The sequence below is a fragment of the Oncorhynchus tshawytscha genome, unplaced genomic scaffold (assembly GCF_018296145.1).
Source record: "Oncorhynchus tshawytscha isolate Ot180627B unplaced genomic scaffold, Otsh_v2.0 Un_contig_15607_pilon_pilon, whole genome shotgun sequence".
In the NCBI taxonomy this organism is placed as follows: Eukaryota; Metazoa; Chordata; class Actinopteri; order Salmoniformes; family Salmonidae; genus Oncorhynchus; species Oncorhynchus tshawytscha.
Window position 1 is genome coordinate 18,466 of NW_024608788.1, and position 27,559 is coordinate 46,024.

At 44.2% G+C, this 27,559-nt stretch overlaps 1 protein-coding gene across 1 annotated transcript; it reads right to left on the bottom strand.

The window, feature by feature from the left end:
- Positions 1–25,973, bottom strand: LOC112220465 (storkhead-box protein 2-like). The gene is made up of 4 exons (XM_024382339.2): positions 25,801–25,973; positions 19,177–19,329; positions 3,127–5,359; positions 1–949 (listed from the first exon to the last, which is right to left on the bottom strand). Exons 1-4 carry the CDS (start codon positions 25,964–25,966, stop codon positions 745–747), a joined length of 2,757 nt encoding a protein of 918 aa, XP_024238107.2. The 5' UTR covers positions 25,967–25,973; the 3' UTR covers positions 1–744.
- Positions 25,974–27,559: the final 1,586 nt, after the last annotated feature.

The window sequence follows — 27,559 nt, forward strand, 5'->3', positions numbered from 1 at the left end:
GAACACAATAGGATTATCTTTAAACTACAACAAAAAGTCACAGGATTGTCACCGTTTTAGTGGTTCTTCCTGGATAGCTCCTCTCTCTCGGTGGCCATCTCCCAGAGATAGTTTTCCCCTCCTTCTCTGCTGGTTCCATTCTCTCTCTTATAGGGGAAGGAGAGTATGTCATTAGTACCGTCAGCTGTGCTTAATTGCCTCTGGTTACCTTGTCTCCCATGCCTTGTTGGGCTACTATCCATGAGCCCAGCCTGCCCTCTGGTGGTCCTTCCACAAGTGTATAATTATTACACGTGACCTGAGATTATAGGATTATAAATTTGACACCAAAACAAATTACAGAATGTCAACTGGCAGGTCAAAGTCAAATCAATTACATTAAAGAAATAAAAACTGCTCAGTAAAAACAAAAACCTAAAAGAACCAGTAGAATTACATTTTATTTTTCTAGTTTTAGAATGGGTTTGAAAAAGATCAATACTCTAAAATATTTTCATAAATGTCCTCTTGTGAGAAGAAGTGGTGTTATTGTAGTAGTGAGCATCACAAATTCAAATATAACCCAACGGAAGATGATAACTAATCATTGAATGACAGATGTAGTACCAGTCCTTGAGCTGGCTGGTGTATGTTATGAAGACCCTGTCAGTCTGTATGCTGTAACAGTCCCAGTGAGGTGGAGGTGTAGGGTATACATCCAAACCCAACACTTGTCTCTTTTTTTACCTCCCACTCCAGCCAATGTCACACACTCGTTATGGAGGCCAAACAGTTTGAGGGTTTCTGCAGTTTCTCAGGTTGGGTGGTGAGCGGCTCTGGAATGGTCTGGAAGGTGAAAGGTGGACCGTTGCCTGTGGCGATTCCCAGGTGTCCGGGACTCAGAGCCAGATTCGGACGTCTGTTGCTCTCCACAATGCTGGAGGTGTTTGAGGCCAGGCTCTCTCGTGTGCTGACCAAAGGAAGAAAGGAGAGGAAGGGAAAGAAAAAAAGAACGGTGAAGAGAATGAGGAGAATAGGGACAGAGGTCCACACACAGAGGATACAGAAACATGTTATGTTTACCTGGGCTTCCGTTGTTTGTGTGGAATTGTGTGAGAGCAGAAAGTATATGATTGATTGATTTCCAGAACTTCCAGGTTAGGTAGTTGCCTTCAAGTAAAACAAAATGTGATATTCTCTCCATATTAACCACTAACTGCTGTAATCACTGCCCCAGAGAAGAAGTAACAAAAGGTGAGAATAAAAGATGGGTAAAGCGGAGAAGAGAGAATAAGAGAAGAGTAATATGTGAGTCAGTCTGGCAGATTTAGACAAGTGTGGTCCTCATTCATGGTTTGTCTGATGTTCTCTACAATGGAGTTGTTTTAAAGATTATATGACTGATAATATGCAAGGTATCAGCCTAAAATCTGTATGACAAGACACTTCTTTGGAATGATGTCATTAGTGGTTTAGAGAGTAACAGCATGTCAAAAAGTCTGATCACACCCATTTCTTGTTGTATTTGTGTACTTGTTTGATAATTTAATGCATTGTTAGGAGCTAGTAACATAAGTATTTTGCTGCATCCGCTATAACAACATCTGTTAAACGGTGTACGTGAACAATAAACTTTGATTTTACTTCCAGCTAGACCATGTCACCCATTGGAAGGTGGATGTGCTTCTGGTCACTGCCTCCATCTGCAGGCCAGGGCTATGGGAGAGAAGTGTGGAGCTGAGCTGCCTGGGGGAAGGGAAGGGGCCAAATGAAGAAGTACACATCTGTGGACAGATGCCCTTTCCAACAGCAGTCACAGAGGAGATTATTGATGGATCATAGGTACATCACTAGTGGGGTCCCAACCCAACATTATTGTGTAAACCACATTTCTGTCACATGAAAGGAAAATTACATGGTCGTGAGAGGCTGTGAAATAGGCAACAGACCCAACAAGGAATGACCACCACTCCAACTCCACAATATGCAGCAGACACTGTTTCCAGTTCCACAATCACTGCCATAAAAGGTTGCCATCTTGTTTGAATAAGTCGGCTGAGAAGCATGAGTTAGCGTCAGCCACATGTCTGCTGGATACAGATACATTATTTTACATTACTGGCCACGGGGGAGAGCAGCAGGCTGTGCCTGGAAACATGGAAGGGGCTGAGGGAAGATGAGGTGGGGGGGACTCAGTCAGAAAATAAATTAGCCGATATAGGTTCTGTACTGCAAACCAAAGCGTAATACAAACCAATCAAAGACGAGCAGCGCTAGCGCTGGAACATGTGACCCTAATGAAGTGTCACACATTTCCACTATGCCAGAGGGGCCCGGGCAAAAAGGATTTGGTAAAAAAAAGGCACAGTGTTGTAATGCACAAAATATTTGGGGGGTTGCTATCTGTGTAATGTAAATGCAAAGTTTAATAGGCAGTCTTTAAAAACACCTGGAATTACAATTCACACAATTTGGAGGTACATTTAAAAAAAACAGTTACAGTTCTGACCAGATTAACTCCATACACACATGACAGAGACAAGCCTACTCCCCCTTTTTCCCTCTTTTAGCATGGCTAAATATCAAAATCCTCTGGAGCCTCCAGACTGTATGTTGCTTTTGAGCCCAAAAAAGGTCATATTTTGTCGGCTGATGGTAAAGCCATGTGAATGGTCTTAATGGACATATTTCAGTGGCTGAACCATGTATCATGAGCTGAAAAAAAATCCACAAAAACACAGATGTCTGAGATCAAGATATCATTGAGCGTAAGCAGACATGAATCATTGAGTGAAGCACAGACATCAGAAAGAAATTAAATGTAACAAACAAACAAAGCAAACCAAATTCATTCAGAGAAAAAACGAGGTTTTCTAAACAGACAAGCATATGAATGAGCCAATTATGAAATTAGGGAACATTGCAACCTCCTATTCTGTCTCTTCTACAAGGCTATAACCCATGATAGGTTGTACCTCAGATTCACTAGAATCAACAGCACCATATTTTATTATAATACCAGTCCATTTGGTTCCATTTGGTTCTCACAGAATAAGAAACCATCCCCTCATTACCATTACCACCACACAAACAGAGACTCTGTGTGTGTCTATGTGAGTGAGTTGTTTTTACCCAACCGAGGCTTACCGTGGAGAGTTAAATCCACTGTCCACTGTAACACTGTTGCTGTCCATGCTGTCCAGCCTGACTGAGTGGGTCGACTGCTGGCCCTGGTTGTTGTGGTCACTCTCCCTGGGGTTGGGGAAGGTCAGGTTCCTCTCAAACCTACGCTGGAGGTCCCTCTCCTTCTCTCTCTCCAGCAGCCACTGCATGGTACCCTGTCCGCCCCCACCACAACCCTCTGGGGCCTTCTGCTCTGTGTGCTCGGCCGAGGCAGAGTCCTCCAACTCGTCATCATCAGACACATTGTAGTAGTCGAAGGAGGCCTGGCACGAGCCAGTCGAGGGGGAAGAGGAAGGGGGCAGGGGCATAGCTAGCAGGGGGCCAGGCTGCTCAAATTGCCCCTGGCTGTCCGGAATCTCAGCTGACGACATGACCTGGGTCTTGCTGAGCGTGCTTAACCTGGAGTAGCTGCCATCCCCATAGGTGCCTGGCAATGCGTTGGGTGGTGGTTTAAACAAAGTGTCTTTGCTAAAGATCTCCTTCCTCCTGTCCATGCTACCAGAGTTGGTGTTGTGGTGCTGTACAGAATGGCCATTTAGCAAAGGTTCAGGCATCTGGCAGGGCATTGGTAAACTAACACTGTTATGTCCCTTTGTAGTTTCCTCTTTGTACTCTGGGTAGTGAGGGGTCTGTCTGTCATAGGGCCAACCCACCTTCACCTTAGGTAAGCGATCTTGATTGTGTTTTCCTATGGGTCTGGGAGCAGTAAAGATTAATTCATTGGATGCATTGGACTGGAAATAGTCCTCAGCCATGGGTTTTGGAGAGTAAGCCTTCAAGCGGTCGTAGTCAGGTAAATGGTCTCTACTTTTACTCTTTTTAAGTGTCCTTCCTCTGTCGGGCCCACACACAGAGGTTAACTTAACAGCATGGGGCGTGGCCTGCGAGTGGGAGTAGTGGGAGGCCTGGGCTGCGGCCCTCAAAGTTCCGTCGTCTGTGTAGTAGCGCCTCTTGTCTCTGTCCCTCTCATCAGGGCTGTGCTTAAAGTAGTCTGGGAGCCCAATCAGCCCAACCCCAAGGGGCCTTTTGGAGTTGTCCATGGAACGGGACCTCTCTTTGGCCTTGTTGGTTGAGCGCTCGTTGCGTGACTTCCTCTCCCGTGTGTGGCTGTGGTACACCTTGGAGTGGGACGGTCCGTGCGACGGCTCGGGGAAGGGCATCTCTGTCCTCCTCTTGGCCAGCTCTCCTGACACGTCCCACTCTGGGGTGACGGGCAGGTGGGACTCCATGATGTTTGGGTTGCTGTGAGCCAGGTGGCGGGCATGGCTGTGTTCCAGGGAGGAGGAGCTGTAGGGCTGGTAGTCCCTCTCAGCCACCAGGTTAGATCCCTCAAAGTGGTCTCCCCGAGTGGTGCGGGTCTTAATGTGGGAGCATGAGGGCTTACCCTGGGGCTTGCGATGACGACAGCTCCTCCTGCTGTGTGCGCTGCGCTGGGCTGACGAGCTGGCCTTGCTCCTCTGGGCTCTCTCCTCCTCCAACCTCTTCATCACGGCCGTGTGCCTCGCCACGTTCTCCACTGTCAGGTCTGGGTTTATCCGTCTGATGATCTCCATCTCCACGTTGTGCGGCATGGCCGTGGGCGTCTCCTCGCCCTGCAGAGGCCACTCTTCCGGGGGGAACTGGGCCGAGAAGGTGGTCAGTTGCTTGGTCTTGTCCTTCTTGAAGCTCAGCCGGAACAGCTTAAGGCCAAACTTCTTCGACTGCTTTTCCCCGCTGCTGCCCTCCTCTCGATGCTTGGTCAGGGTGTCCGACTTGAAGGGGAAGCTGAGGGTGCTCCGTGTCTTCTCCATGGTGTGCTGGGGCTGTGTGGGGGTGTGAGGGGAGTGGGGTGAGTAGGCCTCCCTGTGCTCCTTGGGGGACTTCCTGGTGAGGGTGGTATGGTGGCTGGGGGGGTTATCATGGTAATCATTATAAAAGTCTCCATGGTTCTTAGGATAGGACCTGTCCCTGACACAGCCAGAGGTGGAGGGGGGGATGGTTCCAGAGAGGGGGGAGGTACACTGCTGCTGCTGCTTGCGATCAGGCAACCTCTCGTCCAGGTGGTACCACTTAGAGCTGGTCCTGATGAGAGAGGTCGTGATGAAGTAGGTCTGTGGCGTGACGATGAAGTAGCCTTCCGGCGTAGGGTAGATCTTCCTCTCCCGGACCAGCATGCTAAGTGTGTGGTGGAGGATCTCCGCCGTTGGTGTGGGCACACCTAGACAACGACACAGAGAAGAACATGTCATGAATGTCAAACACATTCTCAAATGGCATGCTATTCCCTTCATAGTGCACCTCAATATGGTGCCATTTGGTACCACGTGAAAAAGGCTTAATTTGTGATATTCTCAATTCATATTATTCAGCAATGGATAAGCCATTATTTGTAATAACCGATCCATCGATCGTGAAAACTGTTATTCGCCCAATACATCAACCGCATAGTCGACCTGGATCTATCTGATAGTGATCTGACAGAGCATATTGCTATAGGTATACAATAAATGTCATCACTGTCTGATCATCCCTTTGGGGAGCCAGTCAGCTGGGGCTTTAACTTCTTTGGGACTGGGGGCAGTATTGAGTAGCTTGGATGAATAAGGTGCCCAGAGTAAACTGCCTGCTACTCTGGCCCAAAAGTTAGAATATGCATATAATTAGTAGATTTGGATATAAAACTTTCTAAAACTGTTTGAATGATGTCTGTGAGAATAACAGAACTCATATGGCGGGCAAAAACCTGAGAAAGAAATCCAACCAGGAAGTGGGAAATCTGAGGTTGTAGTTGTTCAAGTGATTGCCTATCCAATAGACAGTTTCTGTGGGGTCATATTGCACATTCTAAGGCTTCCACTAGATGTCAACAGTCTTTAGAACGTTGTTTCAGGCTTCTACTATGAAGGGGGAGCAAATAAGAGCTGTTTGAATCAGCGGTCTGGCAGAATGCCATGAGCGCTCAGCTGTGAGAGAAAGCTGCGTTCCTTTTAATTTCTAAAGACAGTTGGAATATTATTGAAGATTTATGATAAAAAACATTCTAAAGATTGATTCTATACATCGTTTGACATATTTCTACGAACTGTAATGGAACTGTTTTGACTTTTCGTGCCAGCGCCTTGTGAATTTGGATTTGTGAACTAAACACGCAAACAAAAAGGAGGTATTTGAACATAATTGATAGACGTTATCGAACAAAACAAACATTTATTGTGGAACTGGGATTCCTGGGAGTGCATTCCAATGAAGATCATCAAAGGTAAGTGAATATTTAAAACTCTATTTCTGAGTTTTGTGACACCTCTCCTTGGTTGGAAAATGGCTGTATGTTTTTTTTGTGGCTAGGCGCTGACCTAACATAATTGCATGGTGTGTTTTTACCGTAAAACTTTTAAAAAATCTGACACAGCGGTTGCATTAAGGAGAAGTATGTTTAACCTCTCTGGGATATATGGGACACTAGCGTCCCACCTGGCCAAAAGCTAGTGGAAATGCAGAGCGCCAAATTCAAATAAATTACTATAAAATCTAACTTTCATCACACATGCAAGATAGCATATTTTTATTTAAACTTTATTTAACTAGGCAAGTCAGTTAAGAACAAATTCTTATTTTCAATGACTGTCTAGGAACAGTGGGTTAACTGCCTGTTCAGGGGCAGAACAACAAATTTGTACCTTGTCAGCTTGGGGGTTTAAACTTGCAACCTTGCGGTTACTAGTCCAACACTCTAACCAGTAGGCTACCCTGCCGCTGTTTTCTCTTCCTTAACTCCGCCTAATCCAGAAGTTCTGTGCGTCCATGAATCCACGTAAGTCCACCGATTCTGTTACCTTTCATCTGAACTATCTGTTGTGATCGGGAGAGTGGGACATCAGTTATTGTTTATAGTTATTACTGCAGAGCGCGGCTTGGAGCGCGGCTTGGAGCGCACGCTTCAAACATATTGTGTAACATGAATTGTCAATGATCACGGCCCTACGGATCCTCATAGGCCAATTATGCAATTGATATGGTTAATATGTAATGAAATGAATTACATGTACACATGAAGACAATTGAAAGGGTGAAATGAGAAATGTCATTGTTTGCTAACTGATCGACTTTGATATGAAACTAATGGGGATTTTAGATTGAATAAACACTGTTTGTATTCTTTCATGAGTTATGATAAATAGTTACGAGCCTAAATGACTCACGGATGATTACTATTGACTTCTTCATGAACTGGATTGTTGAATTCCCTAATTATGTTAATCATGAATGATTGTTATGATATGATCTTTGTGATTATGAATTTGATCCGATACAGGTTATTTGGTTTCCTTTGTTATGCAGCACAGACTACTCAGTAAATATACCACTTTATGGTTAAAGAAATTCCTGCCTCAGTCTCATCCATTCCTCTGTCACCTGACACGTGACCACCTGTTCACCTTCACTGTCAGTCATCCTACCTGTCCAGCTACCCACACAGATTCTACTAATCTTTCAATAGCACTGAACTGCTTCACTTCACTGGAGGTAGTAACACTCACAGTTACATTATTGTGCCCTTTCAGCCTGGCCAGCGTAATGCAATCCTACCTGCCAGCCAGCCGCATATGCAGACTGAGGCTGCAGCAAATCACAGGCAGGCGAGGAAGCTAGAGGTCACTTCCATCTCAGACTCACACAGCACCCAGCCCCTCAATGACTACACACACACACCACTTGGACTGTGATAGGGAGAGGCAGGTATTGTGTCTACTATACAGGTCTACTGTGGTGGAGCAATAGGAGAGGGATTATTTAAAGAGTCAAAAATCCATCAAATGAATTATATATGACCCATATTAAATTAAAGGAATGTTAACAGTCTAAAATAGGACAATACATACTAGATTCAGCTTAGGAAATTAGTAACGGGACTAAAAGCAAATGTCCTGTTAATTGAGTTACTGGTAGTGTGTACGCATTTGGCAATAGTAGTTGACAGTCATCCCTCTTAATCCAGACAAAAACAGTCAACACAAACACACTAAGATCTCTTTGTAAACTGGCAGGCGGGCAGTTACCCGCCTAAATGATAGATAAGTCCTGACTAGTTGGGGTTGCCTGACATTACATCATACGGGTTTAGTTGCCCGACGAAAGTGAAGCAACTTCCTCTTGTTCCTTCTTGTGAGTCTACAGAGGGGTAGTAGTCTAGGGAAAAAGATGCATCAAAAATGGCAACCTATTCCCGATTTAAAAGTAGTGCATTGTAAACTGAAATGAATTATAAATAGCTAATTTGCCATTAGGAAGCAGTACTCCTCAAAGTCCTCATTATACCACTGTGTCCTGGATTACTGCACACAGTTACACACACCGGAGCTGATGGTCCAAATTTATTCATAAGCCGATTTGGAGGGAAGGGGCCATATGATGGAGATGATTTGATTGGTATGGTGAGGTAAGGTGGGTGACACACAACTTTCAGGGGCTTTGCTGGGGAGAGAGAAAAAGAGAAAGCGAGAGAGAGAGGTCGAGAGAGAGGTTGAGAGAGAGAGAGAGGTAGATGTAGAGGTCAAGAGGTAGAGGTAGAGGTCAAGAAAGAGAGGTATAGGTCGAGAGGTCGAGAGAGGTAGAGGTTGAGAGGTACAGGCAGAGAGTTTGGTCGAGAGGTAGAGAGAGAGTGGCGAGAGGTATAGAGAGTGTCGAGAGGTATAGAGAGAGTCGAGAGGTATAGAGAGAGTCGAGAGGTGAGAGAGAGTGTCGAGAGGTATAGAGAGTGTCGAGAGGTATAGAGAGAGTCGAGAGGTAGAGAGAGAGTGTCGAGAGGTATAGAGAGTGTCGAGAGGTATAGAGAGAGTCGAGAGGTAGAGAGAGAGTGTCGAGAGGTATAGAGAGTGTCGAGAGGTATAGAGAGAGTCGAGAGGTAGAGAGAGAGTGTCGAGAGGTATAGAGAGTGTCGAGAGGTATAGAGAGAGTCGAGAGGTAGAGAGAGAGTCGAGAGGTAGAGAGAGAGTCGAGAGGTAGAGAGAGAGTCGAGACAGAGTGTTGAGAGAGTTGAGAAAGAGAGGTCGAGAAAGAGAGTCAAGAGAGAGAGGTCAACAGAGAGAAAAGTCGAAAGAGAGAGGTCGAGAGAGAGAGGTCCACAGAAATGGGTCGAGAGAGAGAGAGAGAGTCGAGAGGTAGAAAGAGAGTAGTACAACCCATATTTATGCTTATTTATTTTATCTTGTGTCTTCTACCATTTGTACATTGTTAAAACACTGTATATATATATATAATATGACATTTGTAATGTCTTTATTGTTTTGAAACTTCTGTATGTGTAATGTTTACTGTTAATTTTTATTGTTTATTTCACTTTATATATTCACTTTATATATTATCTACCTCACTTGCTTTGGCAATGTTAACACATGTTTCCCATGCCAATAAAGCCCATGAATTGAATTGAATTGAGTAGAGAGGTAGAGGTAGAGGTCGAGAGGCAGAGATCGAGAGGTAGAGGTTGAAAGGTCGAGGTAGAGAAAGAGAGAGAGAGAGTCACGAGAAAGAGTCGTGAGAGAGGTCAAGAGAAAGAGCAGTTGAGAGGTAGAGGTCGAGCGAGGTAGAGGTTGAGAAGGAGAGGCAGATAGAGAGTCGAGAGGTAGAGAGAGAGAGTCGAGAGGTAGAGAGAGAGTCAAGGGGTAGAGAGGGAATCGAGAAGTAGAGAGAGAGTCCTTACACAGAGAGAGTTGAGAGAGTCGAGAGAGAGAGGTCAACAGAGAGAACAGTCGAGAGAGAAAGTAGTCGAGAGAGAGAGGTTGAGAGGTCGAGATTGAGAGAAAGAGAGTCGAGAGAGAGAGTTGAGAGAGGTCAAGTAGAGAGGTTGAGAGGAAGAGATCAAGAGAGATAGAGTTTGAGAGGTAGAGAGAGAGTCGAGAGGTAGAGATAAAGTCGAGCGAGAGAGAGAATCGAGAGGTAAAGAGAGAATCGAGAGGTAGAGAGAGAGTCGTGGGGTAGAAAGAGAGTCGAGAGGTAGAGAGAGAGTCGAGAGAGAGAGATCAACAGAGAGAAAAGTCAAGAGAGAGAGAGAGATGGGTCGAGAGGTAGAGGTTGAAAGGTAAAGGTTGAGAGGTAGAGGTCGAGAGGTCGAGGTTGAGAGGGCGAGGTCGAGACGTCGAGAGTCGAGAGAGAGGTCAATAGAGAGAAATGTTGAGAGAGAGAACGGTTGAGAGAGACAGAACGACAGAGATGTGTCAGGTAGAGAGAGAGTCGAGAGGTAGAGAGTTAGTTGAGAGAGAGGACGAGGGAGACGAGAGATAGAGGTCAAGAGAGAGTGGTCGAGAGAGAGAGAGAGAATCGAGAGAGAGATTCGAGAGGTAAAGAGGTAGAGAGAGAGTCGAGAGAGAGTCGAGAGGTAGAGAGAGAGTTGAGAGAGTCGGGAGGTAGAGAGAGAGTCGAGAGGTTGAGAGAGAGTCGAGAGAGAGAGTTGACAAAGATAAGTCGAGAGAGAGAGAGAAGTCGAGAGAGAGAGAGAAGTCGAGAGATGTCGAGAGAGTTGAGGCAGAGAAAGAGTCGAGAGGTAGAGAGAGTCGAGAGAGAAAGAGAGTCAATCAACCTCTACAAGACTGGGACTGTCATGGTGCAAGGTAACATTAGGCTGTTTGAAACAGACTTTCAGACCATTAAGGAGAGAGTAGAGAGAGAAGGACACCACCAGTGACATGCCCTCCCACAAGAAAAAATCCACCAGCACCACCCTCACCCCTACTCTCCCCACCCAAAAAGGCACATCCAGCACCTCTCTTCCCACCATAGTGGAGGACAAGCCCCAGGAGGAGAGATCCCCCTCAGTGCAGAGCAGGCCCTCCTCACCACCATGGCTGCCATGAGGGATGAGTTCCCCAAACTGGAGGGGGAGGTGGTCCTCCTCACCACCATGGCTGCCATGAGGGATGAGTTCACCAGACTGGAGGGGGAGGTGGTCCTCCTCACCACCATGGCTGCCATGAGGGATGAGTTCACCAAACTGGAGGGGGAGGTGGTCCTGCTGAGGGAGAGCGTGAGCAAACAGCAACCAGACAACCACACCTTAGAGGAGCTCCTAACCAAGGTGAGGACAGAGCAGGACAGCAGCCTTGCAACACAGCTGAAAGAGGTTCAGCAAGAAACAGACGGACTCAAGAGAGAGCTGGCTGATCTAACAAAGGAGGTGAGAGAGCTCCAAAAAGACAGGCAGAACAGTAATAACGATCTGACCACAGAGGAGCTGCAGGTGAGAAAGAGAACAGAGGACAGGCTGCAGGAGCAGCTAGATCACCACTCTATGACCTGCCCTCACACAGCAGAGGAGCCCAGCTCAACAAGCCAGGCTTCCCAGCCCTGCCTGCTGCACCCCTCCTCGCCAGCCCACAGAACAGCCTCCCACTGACAGTGGCACTGGCACAGACCAGTCACACCCCAGCCCCCCCCTCTGCCCCCTCCAGTCCAGATGAAACACTGGCTGACATCGTCCTGTTGATGGACTCAAATGGGAAGTTTGTTCAGGAGAAGAAACTTTTCCCTAGACACAAAACGAGAAAGGTGTGGTGCCCAACAACGCAGAGTGCCATGGAGCTGCTTGATAAGGCCCATCTCGGGTCGCCAAGCCACATAAATCTTACATACTGGAAGCAACGACCTGCGTGCTCAGCGGGAGAGGGTGGCGACTTCACTACGGGGAGTGACTGAGAAGGCCTCCACAATCTTCCCCAACTCAAGAATCGTGGTGTCAACCCTTCTACAGAGGAAGGACTTCCACCCTGCCACAATCCAAAGAATAAACGCCAGCCTATGCCGGGACTGTTCCCTGTGATCCAATGTACACCTGGCCCACCATCCCACCCTCGATCTGGACTGTCTCTATGACCATGTTCACATGTACAGCAAGACAGTCCCCATTCTTGCCAAGACTCTCAAGGACGTCTCTTTAAACCGCAGTCCGACATCTCCACCCAGGAACAGCGAAGCAATCTCCACCCCTCCAAGATCACCGAGACAACACCCCGGACCAGCACCCAGGAACCCCCAGCCACGACCACAGCACCACCAACCTTAATGCCCACCACAGCCAGCGCAGCACAGACCACCCCAGCCCAGTTTCAGAGCCACCCAGACGAGGCCTCCCACCCCCCTTCCCCCCACCGCAGACCCACACTTGGAGCAGCCACAGCCCAGCAGGCAGAGCTATGCACAGGCTGTGAGAGGAACAACTGGCCCAGCCCCCACCAACCAAATGAGTGACATTAAAGTCTACTATGCTCACATGTGATAGGCCAAGGGTCATGGTAAGATGAGCACAAGAACTCCACCATCCTCACACTACACCCACCCAAGTGGCATGACACAAATTCTATCTTAAATGATAAGCATATTACATTTGCATAATACGAGTTTACTTTAATTGAAAAATCCTATTTTAATAGTTCTTGTTGGATTGTGAGTGTTTGTCTCATTTTGAAGGTGAAGAAGAAAAAAAAAGTTATGAAATCTTTTTACGATGCATGCTGGAATTTACAAGGATGGAAGTCCTCTGCTTTTGGACTAAAGAGCAGAAACCCAGACTTCCTGAAAGAAATTGATGATGTTGATATTGTAGTACTACAGGAAACATGATGCAGAGCTGATGTTTCCACTGGCTGTCCACTAGGTTATAGGGAGATAATCATACCATCCACTAAATTAAAAGGAATCAAACAGGGCAGAGACTCAGGGGGAATGCTAACATGGTATAAATCTGAACTAATTAATTCAATCGAATTGATCAAAACAGGAGAATTCTTTATATGGTTAAAACCTCTCTGGGATAGGCGGGGCGCTCGCGTTCCCCCTGGCCAATAGCCAGGGAAAATGCAGAGCTCCAAATTCAAATAAAAACTCAAACTTTCATTAACCCCTCTGCGCACGGAACCCGCTAAGCGGGCTGAAATTCCACAACATACGGTGATCGCTACATAAATAATCATATTAAACATTCATGAAATTACAAGTGTCTCACATGTATCGAAAGCCTAGAATCTTGCTAATCCAACTGTGTTGTCAGATTTAAAAAAGGATTTACTGCGAAAGAATACAATGCGATTATCTGAGCATAGAGCCCCATAAAAAACAACAATTTTAACCAGCACAGGCGTAACATAATCACAAACTGCATTAAAATAAATCGTTTACCTTTGACGATCTTCGTCTGTTTGCAATTCCAATGCTCATTGTTACACAATGAATGATCTTTTGTTTGATAAAATCCATTTTAATAGCCTAACAGGAAACATTTTGTGAACCGCTTGTGTCGTGAATTCCGTCTCATTCCATTTTCGACACACATTCCAGGTAAATAACCCACACAGAACGTGACTTTTCCAGTCATGTTTGGTTTCACTGCAATCAACTGGTTTGTTTGTAACACAATCAAACTGGTGGGGCATTTCGCGGGACGTATTGACTGAAAGAAACCGTTTTGAAGACAACAAGTCATTACATCATTGTGCACCAATGATTTGCCCGCTGTTTCGTTGATTGACTGTCTTTTTAACCCAATGACCACTGATCATCTTGAAATCTAGCTGGGTAGATAGCCAATGAGCTGAGGTAAATGGCAATAGGCCATGTTTATGTGTTGCAAGACCAACCCATGTAGTAAGCTCCAGCGTAAAGAGAGTCCTTCGCTATTGAAGTTTCATGCCAGAAGGAGAAACCCATATTACGCACTGCATTGTTTGGTAAACGCGCAGATTCAGCTGTTTATATATCAATCAGTATGGCGACTAAGTCAGGGAAAGCTAAATCTAAGTCTAGATATACAGATGTATACAGAATAAATTGATTGGGAAAGTGAGACAGAGATTGTTGTAGGACGATTCATTTAGCGATTGTGGAGGAATGTTTTTTGAACGGGAGAGGACATCGTTTTGGACTGGTAAGTTCTTATCATGCTAATGCCCTTGTTTGAAATTAATAATATAACATATTATTTGTGATTTTTTATTTATTTTAGAAGCAATATATAAACATGTAATGTTATGACATGTGAGATGCGTGTCTGCCACCCCACCCCAACCCGCATGAAATAGCCTATTAGAGGCTGTTGAGGGGAGGGCAGGCCCACAACAATGGCCAAAGTGAAATGGAGACAGTAGATACAGCTGGTCTTTTGTAATATAATAAAGACAGTAGATCTAGCTGGTCTGTCATAATATAATAGAGACAGTAGATCTAGCTGAAATGTCATAATATAAAAGAGACAGTAGATCTACTAGGTCATAATAATATATTCAACCTTATGTTCCCTGTACTCTATTTATATATCTCTGTTTATTATACCTGTTGATACAAGGCTCATATGTGAAACTATTCTAACTGAACATTTTCTTTCACAGTGACACTTGACTCCGAATGGCAGCCCCCAGGGCCAAGGTTTCCATCCCCCACTGAAGCTGGTTCATCCAGCTCCTGCCACAAGTGGTGTTCGTCTGCCCAAATGTATTTCTGCAGGCATGGATGTGCCTCAGGGCCAAAAGGGCACAGCATGGAGGCGTCGCTGTGTTCTTTGCAAAATTAAGTCCCTCATCACCTGCGCCACATGCTTGGTGACCCTCTGCTTTACAGCAGAAAGAGACTGCTATGGCACCTGGCATCAGCAGCACAATATTGTGTAGAGCTTTGGCAAAGTGGGTGGGGTTATATCCTTTCTGTTTGGCCCTGTCCGGGGGTCATATCGGATGAGTGTCTCCTGACCCCTCCTGTCTCAGCCTCCAGTATTTATGCTGCAGTAGCTTATGTCAGGGGGATAGGGTCAGTTTGTTATATCTGGAGTACTTCTTCTGTCTTATCCGGTGTCCTGTGTGAATTTAAGTATGCTCTCTCTAATTCTCTCTTTCTCTCTCTTGGAGGACCTGAGCCCTAGGACCATGCGTCAGGACTACCTGGCATGATGACTCCTTGCTGTCCCCAGTCCACCTGGCCTTGCTGCTGTTCCAGTTTCAACTGTTCTGCCTGCGGCTATGGAACCCTAAACTGTTCATTTTTACTCGAGGTGCTGTCCTGTTGCACCCTCTACAACCACTGTGATCTCCACCCGGCACAGCCAGAAGAGGACTGGCCACCCCTCATAGCCTGGTTCCTCTCTAGGTTTCTTCCTAGGTTGTTGCCTTTCTAGGGAAATTTCCTAGCCACCGTGCCTCTACACCTGCATTGCTTGCTGTTCAGGGTTATAGACTGGGGCTATATAAATTGATTTGATTTGTTAGAGGACTGAGGGTCTTCCACATATTGAATGTGTGTTTTTAGTTACCCATGTTATTTTGTAAATGTATATATTTTTTTTTAATTAATTTTTTTAATCAATAATTATACCCCCCCCCAAAAAAACAACTTGTGTGGGTGTGTTAGAATACCATTTTGGTATTTTGTAAATAGTTATTTGTTTCAAAATGTATACCTTCACCAATTTGGCCACTTGGGTACATTTGGGCTACTTGTGTGGGACACCTGGGTGACTTCATGATAAATGTCATGTATAAGCACACTCATTTTGGAAGCTATCATTCTGAACCAACATATCCTTGGTTCTGTGCCTGAGCTACAGGCTGTTAGATTTGGGTATGTCTTCAGGTGGGAATTGCACAAAGTAGGGGGAGCTCTATAACCACTCTGGGATAGGCGGGATGCTTGCGTCCCACTTGGCCAATAGCCAGGGAAAATGCAGAGCGCCAAATTCAAATAAAATGATATAAAAATCTAACTTTCATTAAATCACACATGTAAGATACCAAATTAAAGCTACACTCGTTGTGAATAAAGCCAACTTGTCAGATTTCAAAAAAGCTTTTCGGTGACAGTAAACAATGAGACAGTAGCATATTTAAACTCTGCAGGCACTAAACAAAACACAGAAATAAAATATAAATCATGCCTTACCTTTGACAAGCTTCTTTTGTTGGCACTCCATTATGTCCCATAAACATCACAAATGGTCCTTTTGTTCGATTAATTCCATCCATATATATCCAAAATGTCCATTTATTTGGCGCGTTTGATCCAGAAAAACACTGGTTCCAACTTGACCAACGTCACTACAAAATTTCTCAAAAGTTACCTGTAAACTTTGCCAAAACATTTCAAACTACTTTTGTAATACAACTTTAGGTATTTTTAAAAGTAAGTAGTCAATAAAATTGAAGATGGGAGGATTTGTGTTCAATTACAGGAAGACAACAAAGTCAAGCATGCTTTCTGGTCTTGCGCAACTATCAAACAGTACAAATGACGTGACACTTGTTCAAGATGGCCCTACTTCTTCATTACACAAAGGAATAACCTCAACCAATTTCTAAAGACTGGTGACATCCATTGGAAGTGGTAGGAACTGCAAACAAGTCCCTTAAAAATCTGGTTTCCCAATGAAAGTGGGTGGGGTTAAACTCTACAACCACCTAAAAGGAAGCGACTACCAAACCTTCCATAACAAAGCCATCACCTACAGAGAGATGAACCTGGAAAAGAGTCCCCTAAGCATACTGGTCCTGGAGCTCTGTTCACAAACACAAACACACCCCACAGAGCCCCAAGACAGCAGTGAAATTAGACCCAACCAAATCATGAGAAAACAAAAAGATAATTACTTGACACATTGGAAAGAATTAACAAACAAAAAACAGAGCAAACTAGAATGCTATTTGGCCCTAAACAGACAGTGGCAGAATATCTGACCACTGTGACTGACCCAAACTGAAGGAAAGCTATTTGCACACTGCCCACACAATGAGGTGGAAACTGAGCTGCACTTCCTAACCTCCTGCCTAATGTGTGACCATAGTAGAGACACATATTTCCCTCAGATTACACAGATCCACAAAGAATTCGAAAACAAACCCAATTTTGATAAACTCCCATATCTACTGGGTGAAAATCCATAGTGTGCCATCACAGCAGCAAGATGTGTGATCTGTTGCCACAAGAAAAGGGCAACCAGTGAAGAACAAACACCATTGTAAATACAACCCACATTTATGCTTATTTATTTTCCCTTGTGCACTTTAACCATTTGTACATCATTACAACACTGTATATATACATAATATGACATTTGTAATGTCCTTATTCTTCTGTGTGTGTAATGTTGACTGTTAATTTTTATTGTTTATTTCACTTTTGTATATTATCTACTTCACTTGCTTTGGCAATGTTAACACATGTTTCCCATGCCAATAAAGCCCCTTGAATATAATTAAATTGAAAGAGTCGAGAGAGAGAAGTCAAAAGAGAGAGAAGTCGAGAGAGAGAGAGGTCGAGAGGTAGAGGTAGAGAGAGAGTCGAGAGGTTGAGAGAGTAGAGAGTCGAGCAGTAGAGAGAGAGTCGAGAGAGAGAGGTCAACTTAGAGATGTCGAGATAGAAGTCGAGAGAGATCGAGAGAGAGAGTGGTCGAGAGGTAGAGAGAGTCGAGAGGTAGAGAGCATCGAGAGGTAGAGAAAGAGTCGAGAGGTAGAGAGAGAGTAGAGAGATAGTGAGAGATTTGAGAGAGAGGTCGAGAGAGAGTTGAGGTAGAGAGAGAGTCAAGACATCGAGAGAGATTGTTGGAAGAGGGAGAGAGTCGTGAGAGAGTGGTCGAGAGAGAGAGGTAGAGAGGTAGAGAAAGAGTCGAGGTAGCGAGAGAGTCAAGACATAGAGAGAGATTGTTGGGAGAGAGAGAGTCGAGAGAGATAGGTACATTCTGGCAAACCTGGCTGCGCAGAGAGGACAGACTGTGCTCACTCTGCTCCAGGGGAGAGGTAGAGGCAGAGATGCATTTCCTATTACACTGTGACAAATCCTCAGACCTAAGAGAATATTTCTTTCCAAAAATTATAATTCAATTCAAATCATTTGAATCTTTAAAAGATTAAGAAAAAATCAAATATGTACAGTTTTGGCAGCCAAATATGTGTCCTCCTGCCACAACCTGAGGGACAGCCAGTGAAAAGTGCAATGTAATGTCGGTAATATTTCCCATCTTGTTTTGTTTTGTCTTTCATACCATGTCATTTGCCTTCTCAGTCATGTTGACACTTGTCTACTACCATTGCTTTAATATATTGTTGTTCTGATTAATATTGTTGTTGAAGTTGTTGTTAATGGTACTACTATCACTATTATTATTGCTGTTGGTCCCACAGCAATTGGGACAGCAATTTATATATAAATATATATATTTTATATAAATATACTTTTATTTTTAGACTTTTATTTTTTGATGCCATGTCAATAAAGTCAATTGAATTGAGAAATCGAGAGAGGGATCGAGAGAGAGAGAGAGAGAGGGGTTGAGAGAGGTCGATAGAGAGAGAGAGAGAGGGGGGGGACGAGAGAGAGAGAATTAGAGGGGTGGAGAGAGAGATTGAGAGAGAGATCATCAGTTCACCTACTCTGCGTCTCACAAAGTCACGGCCGTTGGAACCAAAAATCGCAAATTTGGACTCGACCATGAAGGCCTGATTCACACAGTCTCCTCTGAACAGTTGATGTTGAGATGTGTCTGTTACTTGAAGGATTTGATGTCTTCACTATTATTCTACAATATAGAACAAGTAAAGAAAAACGTTGAATGGGTAGGTTCAAAAACCTGTTAACGCTTTGTCATTCTGGGATATTGTGTGTAGATTGCTGAGTGAAAAATATTTAATCAATTTTAGAAGAAGGCAAAATAACAAAATGTGGAGAAAGTGAAGTGGTCTGAATATTTTCCCAAGGCACTTAAGTCACACCAGAGTGTTCGAACCCCAAAAATTGTAAAGCCTTTATTAAAGCATGACAAAGATTAAAAACAGACACATTTGTACAATTGCTCTATCCGACATTTTGCGTTTGCCTGATGCTTGGTTGCTCACCAAATCAGTAGGCTTATTAAAGAAACACTCAAACTAGCAACAGACGCAGGATCTGTCTTATTTCTGTAGATATACTGTATATGGATGATTTATGTTGCACCATTATTCTTACACAATATAACCATTTACAATTTTAGTAGCAGATGTCTGAGAGTAAAAGTTGTATTGTTGATGTTACCTGGGAAACATGTTGCCAGGTGTTCTGTCAGGGCCTCCTGGGTGACAGGCTTGCGGGCTGAGTTCATAGCTGAGATGGCCAGGCACAGCACCTCCCCCAGAGGGATGAACTGTGACTGGCTGATGGGCGATATGCTGATGGGAGATACATCACCTGAGAAAGGAGGGAAGAAAACACAGAGGTCAGACAATCATTCACATTTTATAAAGCCCTTTCTGAATCAGTAGTTGTCACAAATTGCTCTACAGTTAGCGACTGAACATTATATATAAAAAGGGCGACTTGGAGAAAATAGGACATCTGATATGAAAATGGATGGCCCTTCCTTCAAGCAAAATATATTTTACCTTGACCCTCCCATATACCCAAAATAATAATTAACTGGATAGCAGAGAACTTAAGAACATGTCTACGATTTACCCTCACTTTTTGGACAGACCAGATATGCAGTTTTAGAAACTGTTCTTTGTCCTATAATCACTTGACGTCAACGTGGGAATTTTGATAGCACACATGTCTGCAGGCCAGAAGGTTGTGGGTTCGCAGACCATCGTGTACAAGAGTAGGGGTGGAAAGATCTCCTTCATAGTAAAAGCATTGCAAGAAACTATCGCATTTGCAGGTCTAAGAAAAAATAGCCTTTTATAAAAATGTCATGCAATTCTACGGAATTTTACATATTAGCGGAATATTTTTTAAATATGTTTTTTGTCCACCAATCAGGCCAGATGGAAGCCACTCCGACACATGACAGCCCGCTTGGAGTTTGCCAAAAGGTACCTAAAGGATCTTGGTTTCATCAGAACAGAGAATCTGAGAAGACCAAGAGAAACAAGATTCTCTGTTCTGATAAAACCAAGATTGAACTCTTTGGCCTGAATGCCAAGCATCATGTATGGAGGAAACTTGGCAACATCCCTACAATGAAGTATTGTGGAAGCAGTATCATGCGGTTTGCATGTTTTTCAGCAGCAAGGACTGGGAGACTAGTCGGATCGAGGGAAAGATTAACAGAGCAAAGTTCAGAGATATCGGACTTGAACATCTCTGGAGAGACCTGAAAATAGCTGTGTGGTGACGCTTCCCATCCAACCTGATAGAGCTTGATACAATCTGTAAAGAAGAATCGGAGAAACTCCCCAAATACAAGTGTGCCAAGCATGTAGCGTCATACTCAAGAAGACTCAAGGCTGTAATCGCTGCCAAAGGTTCTTCAACAAAATACTGAGTAAAGGGTCTGAATACTTATGTAAATGTGATATCTCCGTTTTTTTTTACTGTTTGGCTTTGTCATTATTTATTATTTATTTCACCTTTATTTCACCATGTAGGCAAGTTGAGAACAAGTTCTCATTTACAATTGCGACCTGGCCAAGATAAAGCAAAGCAGTTCGACACATACAACAGCACAGAGTTACACATGGAGTAAACCAAACATACAGTCAATAATACAGTAGAAAGATAAGTCTATATTCAACGTGAGAAAATGAGGTGAGATAAGGGAGGTAAAGGCAAAAAAGGCCATGGTGGCGAAGTAAATACAATATAGCAAGTAAAACACTGGAGTGGTAGATTTGCAGTGGAAGAATGTGCAAAGTGGAGATAGAAATAATGGGGTAAAAAGGAGCAAAATAAATAAATACAGTAGGGAAAGAGATAGATTGTTTGGGCTAAATTATAGGTGGGCTATGTACAGGTGCAGTAATCTGTGAGCTGCTCTGACAGTTGGTGCTTAAAGGTACTGGCTGGTGCTGATAGAGGACGATAGCATCCAGCAACAGTCAACAAAGAGCTATTTGAAAGTTTAATGCTTAAAACCAGCAAATCAAATTGTTTGGGAACAGACTTGATGGAGACAACCGAGCACTGAAGGTGATCCTTGGTAAAGATTGCCACTCCCCCACCTTTGGAAGATTTGTCTTGCCGAAAAAGGTTATAACTAGAAAGGTTAACATCAGTATTCAAAACACTCTTCCTTAACCACGTTTCAGTAATGACCAACCCATCTGGATTGGAGCAGAAATCAGTGAAGCAGATATCAGAGCACAAGTCAGAATTGGGGCTAGCAACAGTAGATCGACCAGGGTGTACATTCACATTTCCAGATATCATCAACAGTAATACAATCAAGGCACGGCAGGGAGAGCTCTGCAGTGCTGATTTATGACATCTGAATGTGCATCAGATGACAACAAGATCATATTGTACAGCAATTTCATCAGGTAACATGAATACAAAGCTGGCGAGAGGTGTTTAGAATGGGATGGTAGGCCAAGAGTCTGTGTAAACAATAGAGAGTCAGTCCCAAGTGTGGGAACAAACATAGTCAGTCCCACAGTTGGGTAAAGACATTTTGTAGTCAACAAAGTATGCAGGAGTCATGAGGCAAATAGCAAAATGCACAAGAAAAAAAAAAAATATTACGACTTGGGGCTAGCCATTGTAAATTCAGAGTCACTCCCCCCAACAGTGCGTGAGTGCTGGAGGTGAGCGAAATCTCGGGAGAGAGGGGTGAGTGTGGTGGGGGTACCTGTACCAGACAGGGTTGAGACGGGCCAGGGCAGACGGTGAACAGATCGCCAGGTGGAATCCAAAGCAGCAGTGAAGAAGCAGGAGGGGGCTTCAGAGGATGCTTCAAAGACTCCTGCCACATGTTGGGCCCAAAGACGTCTACACCTTTTATCACACCTTAGTGCTAATTTAATTTCTATCTGGTTTGTCCTTGCAAGCCTGGGAGCCTTGACTCAGCATTCAAAAAATATATATCATTGTAATATACTTTATTTTTCATTGTTTCTTCTTATATAGCTAGCTAGCTAGGTAAGCAATGAACCTAGCTAGGTAAACAACGTTTCAAGATCACACACGTCACGTAATGTTAACTAATGAGCCAGCCAGCTAATATTAGCTAATTAAACAACAATGAACAAAAAGCCACAGTGCTGGTTGGCCAATGTTAGCTAGCTAACATAAAGCACTAACTAGAAAAGCAAACAGCTCTGGGAAAGTAATAACGTCAGCTAGCTAGCTAACAGTACACTTTAGCTTGAAATGAAACCACTCCAATCAAATAAAATTAGAAATGTGTAATTTCTGAAAATGTAGCTAGCTAACGCTAGACTATCTTACCTGTGTACATCAACATGCATCATGGCTGCATCTCCCTGTCAGGAATGCCATACCACGATTGCCCTTAGTTTGAAGATGTAATCTAATCCTATATTGTAATCTGTGTTTTCTAAATTTCTTTAGCTATCATACTCTAATTCCACTGATTTCAAAACTTGATCCTCCATAAAATGGAGAACAACCCTTATGCAGCTCCACTACACAATAAAAAATTTTAAAGCCGCGTTCGGCAGGATTACCAACACAGACTGACAAACTCAAATAAAGGCAGTTTATCCACTGTTCCTAGGCTGTCATTGAAAATAAGAATGTATTCTTAACTGACATGCCTAGTTAAATATAGGTAAAATACATTTTTTTAAATAAATAAAAATAGACAGGCGCCGTCAATATGACAGACCAATCCAAACTCCTCTCTCGGCATGTCCAGCCAACTCATTATCTCAGCCAATCATGGCTAGTGGGAAGGTTACTAACTTTTTCTGTGACTTAACCAACAAGGCTCGTAATTTAACAATTGTATTCGTATTTATAGATGGCATACAAGTTTGTTATTAAGGCACATGAAAGTTCACATGTTCGAGAAGGCATTTTTTCCAAAAAACACATTTTGATTAAAAAAAAAGAATTACGTTCAAATGGCTCTCCTGTGAAGTTGTGACTTGCGACGTATGCCTAGTTTCCTGAATTGGGTCATGTTTTTCTAGTTATTACATAATTCATGTCAGATTTTTTTTCTTCAGGGTGATTATGTAATATGGGAGGACCAGGCAAGCCAGCCTTTTCCCTATAATGTAAACTCCAACAGAAATAATTGTCAAATTAAACAAAATCGTTTGTACTCATGACAACTGGTTTCAAGATTTTCTGCCAACTGACAAGCAAATACATTGAATTTATTATTACAAATACACGTGTAGTGTTGCTAGCCCACTAGCCTGCTAAGTTAGTCCTACTAGCCTGCTAACGTAACCCTACCAGCATGCTAGCACTACATGAGTCAGCCAGTTGCTATCAACACCTAGCTTACAGCTACATTAAAGTATGCCAAAGTTTTGGAAATACATTTAACCAGTTATCTTAGCCTGCAAGCTAGCCAGCCAGCTAACGTTAACTATTTAGCCAACTAGCTATTAGAATAGCCAGCCTAGCCAACCACCATGTTAATGGTTGGCAAGTTAGAGAACAACTACTGGAGACCAGCTAGAACACAACTAACACCACTAAAGCATAACCACAGATCAAAGCAAAGAGAGAGCAGGCTTGCAGATTGGGGCTCATCCGATGGTAAAACCTTTAAAAGCATGCAGGCTGAGTTAGCTTCACTGGCCGATGGAGAGTCCCAAATAGATAGATTTCAGATCTCTGTCAGCTAGCGCGCTAGCACTAAGCTAAGGTGGAAAAAGTTACAAACTCCTGTAGCCTACTTTTACCGGAGAACATGCCAAAAAGTTGACTAAACAAAAAGGAGAACAGAATAGGTACTACAAAATTAGAACAAAATTAGCCTACTGTGCTAATAGGTTCCCACTACATAACAGTCATAAAGTATGTGAAGAGAATGCTGCATGGCCACATGTGCACCATCTGCTTTTTGTTAACATCCCACTTCCTGTGATTGTTGGATTGTAACTCACCACCACCAAAGTTTTGTCTGGAATGTAGTACATGATGGTATGGCTAGTGGTTAACGTTAGCCAGCTTGAGCTAGGTACCGAGCTATCATCCTCCATATGACATTGAAAAACAGTGCATTGTGGATAGTTTAGCAGATGTCCGAAGATGTCTGTAAATATGTAATAACCCAAAAACATAACCATGTTTGTACTTATAGGCAACCAGATTGTGACTACAGCTAAGTTACCGCACTGTTTTGCTAGATTGGTGAGTAAAAACTCATGCTTCCTACCCTTTATATAGCACCACTGATTTACTACTCCAACTGCTCCAAAAATACACACGGTTCACATGATGCCTTCACACACCAAGGAATAGTCTGCTTTGTCTGCATGTTGTCACTTGTCTGCTTTGCTGCACGGTTACTGCCCTATCTTGGTCAGGTCGTAATTGTAAAATATATTGTGTTCTCAATTATTTACCTGGTTAAATACATTTTTTTATAAAAATAGTTTTGCCGATATCGATGATAAATTATTATTAATTCGATATATCCGTGAATATGCTCTTGTCATGTATCTCAACTGCCAGGACGTTGTATTGTGTATTCTGTATTCTGTTCCTCCTATGTGTGAAGCTACTGTAGATGCTGGGTCTCAGACAGTCCTGATGTACACAGAGACGGAAAAAATTTAGCAAGAATGGCCTGGCTTTGACTCCCCAGTCATTTATTCTAATTTGAGGTATATTTTCTCCAATTCACATTAATTTCCAACAATGGCCATGTCATTTACCCTCTGACCCACTGTGTTGCTAGTAAACGAGAAGAGGGCTTGAATCAATGCGAGGCTTGGCAGCCTCCATTTAGCCTCTATGGGCTCCTTCAGGCTGAAAATACACTGCCTCTCCTTTTCTTTGCCGTTTTCAGACCCCCTGACATACACTGACTGTACGAAACATTAAGAACACCTGCTCTTTCATGACATAGACTGACCAAGTGAATCCAGGTGAAAACTATGATCCCTTATTGATGTCACTTGTTAAATCCACTTCCATCAGTGTAGATGAAGGGGAGGAGACAGGTTAAAGAATGATTTTCTAGCCTTGAGACAAGGCACACATTGAGAATGTGTTTCATTCAGAGGGTGAATGGGCAAAAAAAGTTAATGGATAAAATATCCATTGCATATTGTAGGTTATTTTCTCTCTGGCATAGGTGGTTGACTACATTGACAGCGCTGTTTCACAAGCAGTACAAACATGTTTAGCTTGTGTTATCTAACCCTGATCCTACCTGGTCCATATTATTCTCATCAGCCAATATTCAGACAAAGGCCTCTGCACCATCTGATTCAACCCCTTCATCTAATCAGCCTACTGAATCATACCAACCAACTCAGCCATATAATCAGCCTAATAATAGGCTATGGTGACATTTTTCACAACAAGCACCCCTCCTGGAAAAATAAAAACACCAACATCCTCTGTCCTTACGACAGTACAAAAGCAAAAAACACACACACACACACACACACACACACACACGCACACACACACACACACACACACACACACACACGCACACACACACACACACACAGAGACACAGACACACACACACGCACACACACACACACACACACACACACACACACACACACACACACACACACACACACAGAGACACAGACACAGACACAGACACACACACACACACACACACACACACACACACACACACACACACACACACACACACACACACACACACACACACACAGACACACACAGAGACACACAGACACACAGAGCAAGTCGTAGTAACTAGCTCCATGGTGACGGAGCACAGCAGAGCAGAGCACAGGCTGAGAAACCCACCTGATGTCATGTACCCCCGGGGGGACTGGCAGATGTACTGAGGGTGGTAGTGTTTGTGGAGGCGGTAGTCTTTGTCGCTGCGGGACCGGGTGCGCTCTGAAGCCCTGTCCGAGAAATCCGAGCAGGGCCAGGCCCGGTTCAGGGTGGTGCTACGTGTCTTTTTCATGGTGAGGGGGGGGTTAGGCTGACCTCCTGAGGGTTTTTGTTACCCTTGTCCCCTTGTCCCCTTATCCACCCTGGGGGAGGACCCCCACAACCACACCTCTGTGGTCCAGATACACCTCAGCCGAGGTCAGGCTGGAGACATGGTAGCAGGCAGATAGAGCTAGGACACTGACGTAATATTACTCTCCCTCCTCCTCTATCGCTTCTTTTCTCTCCCTGCTACACACACGCATACACACCACACATCCAAAGACACACGGCACGATCTCACAGACAAACAGCTGTAATGCTAGCCCCGTTGATCCGGCAGAAATAGAAGGGTGTGGGAAGGTCCCCTTCCTTTCCTTTTCCTTGAGTGATCCAAAAGCAGAATTACCCTCCACCGTCTGCCATTAATCCAGGCTTATGCCTCCAGCTTCACGTGTGACCAGATACAAACGAACGATGTGGCCTCACAACCAACAGAGGAGGAAGCAGGAAATTATAGAAGAGGGAGGGGTTGGTGAGGGTGGTTTTGGTTTGTCAAAAGGAGCTCGGGGGTTGAGGGGTTGAGTGGGGGGGCAGCGTGAGAGACCCTGAGATCCAGACAATAGCTCAATTCAGTGCGGGTGGTAGGGCTTGGCTAACCGCGAGTCGTGAACACAAAGAGGCCAAACAAATGAGAGCTGCAGCCAGGGGAGGGCTGTACAGAGCCAGTTTCACTCACCATCTCCCTGGTCTCCCAGAGGAAAGGGAGGGAAGCTTTGTGCCGTGCTGTGCTGTGGGCGCCAAGCCAAACAGCAAATTAACAAACAAATGCCTAACCCGCCTTTCCTCCGATCAAAATCCAATCAGGAAAATCAATGTAGCCAATGTGAAAAAAAGCGCTCTTTCTTCATCTGTAGCAGGCAATCCTCTGTTAAAACTGGTCCATCCACAGCCGCAACTCTCTCTCCTTCAGAAAGGGTGTGTAGTGAGCAAGCGTCTCCATGCTCTCTCCATGATGTGAGCTTGATACCTCTTCTTTTTACAGTCATTGTTTGATACACATGTGCGAGAGGATAAGAAAAACCACATGGGCGCGCGTAGGGAAGAGAAAAAAAATAAAACATCCAGCCAGTGCTTACAAGCTGAAAGCACTGCGTTCTCCTTCCCTTTTATATTTCTGTTTTTCTCCTCCAGCTGTCAGTGTGGCAGTCTCTCACGCTCCCTCGCTCTCTTTCTCTCTCTCCCTGCCGCTCGCTCGCCTGCTGTGTTGTTGTCCTGAACATCTCCTCTGCTCACAGATCAGGCACTCTGGAAGGGGTATGGGTAGGGAAGGGAGGGAGGCAGGCAGAGAGGGGGGAGCAGGGAGTCAGTCAATCAGCCCACCTGCCCCATGCTAATGGGGGAGCGGTCTTGCATTAGACGAGCTGATCCTGTCAAGCTTTACTTTTCAATGTTGAAAGCCCTTTAGGCTCCCACAGCTCCATTGGCTCCTAACCCAGCCTATGAGTGAGGAGCTGGACGGTTATTTACATACAAAGCTGCACAATTTACAGCAATTCTACCTCGAGTCGCAACCTTTCCACCTCAGGAGAGAGAGAAATAAAAGCTGTTATTAGCTGCTCCTGCT

Excerpts from the sequence above, each read along its gene's own strand:
- LOC112220465 (XM_024382339.2), bottom strand. The coding sequence starts at position 25,966 with ATGAAAAAGACACGTAGCACCACCCTGAACCGGGCCTGGCCCTGCTCG. Across the intron at positions 19,330-25,800 it reads CCGGGGGTACATGACATCAG|GTGATGTATCTCCCATCAGC; the intron begins GTGGGTTTCTCA and ends CTCCTTTCTCAG. Across the intron at positions 5,360-19,176 it reads CCTGGCAACATGTTTCCCAG|GTGTGCCCACACCAACGGCG; the intron begins GTAACATCAACA and ends GTCGTTGTCTAG.